Below are 1,043 nucleotides of genomic sequence, written 5' to 3'. Positions count from 1 at the left end.
GTGCCCCCAGTGCCCACAGTTGCCGCAGATGAAGAGGATGACGAAGTAGACACAGACGAGCATCCCGGGGAACACGGGCCCGCCGTAGGCCATGATCCCGTCGTACATCACGGCATTCCAGTCCTCCCCCGTCAGGATCTGCCAGGAGGGCACCCCAAACTCTCAGCACGGTCCCCAGTGCTCCCAGTGCTCCCAGTGCTCCCAGTGCCCCCCCCAGTGCTCCCCCAGTGCTCCCCCAGTGCTCCCAGTACAGCGCTGCCCCCCAGCCCGCACTGAGCAGCTACAGGATGGGGAGGGGATGGTTTGGGGGGGGTTCGTGGGGTTTGGGGTCTCCCCATCAGATTTCAAGGTCCCCCACGGGCTTTGGGGTCCCCCATGGGTTTTGGGGTCCCCATGGGTTTAAGGGTCCCCATGGGATCTCAGGGTCTCCCAGAGGTGTTGGGATCTCTCACAGCTTTCAAGGTCTCCCATGGGTTTTGAGGTCCCCCATAGATTTTGGGATCCCTCCAGGTTTCAGGGTGTCTCCCCCTGGGTTTGGGGTCCCCCTGGGTTTTGGGGTCCCCCCCGGTTTCAGGGTGTCTCCCCCCGGTTTGGGGGTGCCCCGGGTGTGGGGTGCCCCTCTGGGCACCTGGAAGACGGTGAGCAGGGCCTGCGGGAAGGTGTCGAAGGTGCTGCGCTTGGTCTGGGTCTCGTCGAAGCTGAACTTGCCCCCGAAGAGCTGCATCCCCAGCAGGGCGAAGATGATGATGAAGAGGAAGAGCAGCAGCAGGAGGGAGGCGATGGATTTCATGGAGTTCAGCAGGGACCCCACCAGGTTACTGAGGGATGCCCAGTGCCTGCGGGACACGGGGGTTACTGGGAGCACTGGGATGGAGAGGTGCCAACGCTTGACAGGGGTTGACCCACAGATTGCTCAGCAATGCCCAGTAGGATGCTGGGGTTACTGGGAGCACTGGGAGGGGACAGTATGGATGGTCCAGAGCCAACACGCCGTGGCAGGGGGTGTTGTGGCATTGGGGCATCGCAGCATTGCACCATCACCA

General features: G+C 62.9%; 1 protein-coding gene across 1 annotated transcript in view; it reads right to left on the bottom strand.

Moving 5' to 3' along the window:
- The window catches only part of LOC114072799 (voltage-dependent L-type calcium channel subunit alpha-1F-like), a gene marked incomplete at its 3' end in the record, with an annotated part of 10,115 nt that extends 9,273 nt beyond the window's left edge, over positions 1-842 (bottom strand). Inside the window, exons 1-2 of the mRNA XM_027910643.1 lie at positions 629-842; positions 14-138 (exon numbers count right to left, since the gene is read on the bottom strand). Of these exons, the coding sequence (XP_027766444.1) occupies positions 14-138; positions 629-790 (287 nt within the window). The remainder of the gene's footprint in view (positions 1-13; positions 139-628) is intronic.
- Between the last annotated feature and the right edge of the window lie 201 nt (positions 843-1,043).

This window comes from Empidonax traillii, unplaced genomic scaffold, assembly GCF_003031625.1.
Source record: "Empidonax traillii isolate 1590-97213 ecotype Southwest subspecies unplaced genomic scaffold, ASM303162v1 scaffold4025:size10319, whole genome shotgun sequence".
Classification (NCBI taxonomy): domain Eukaryota; kingdom Metazoa; phylum Chordata; class Aves; order Passeriformes; family Tyrannidae; genus Empidonax; species Empidonax traillii.
Note: the sequence above shows the minus strand (reverse complement) of the source record. Positions and strands in the feature narration are given on the sequence as shown.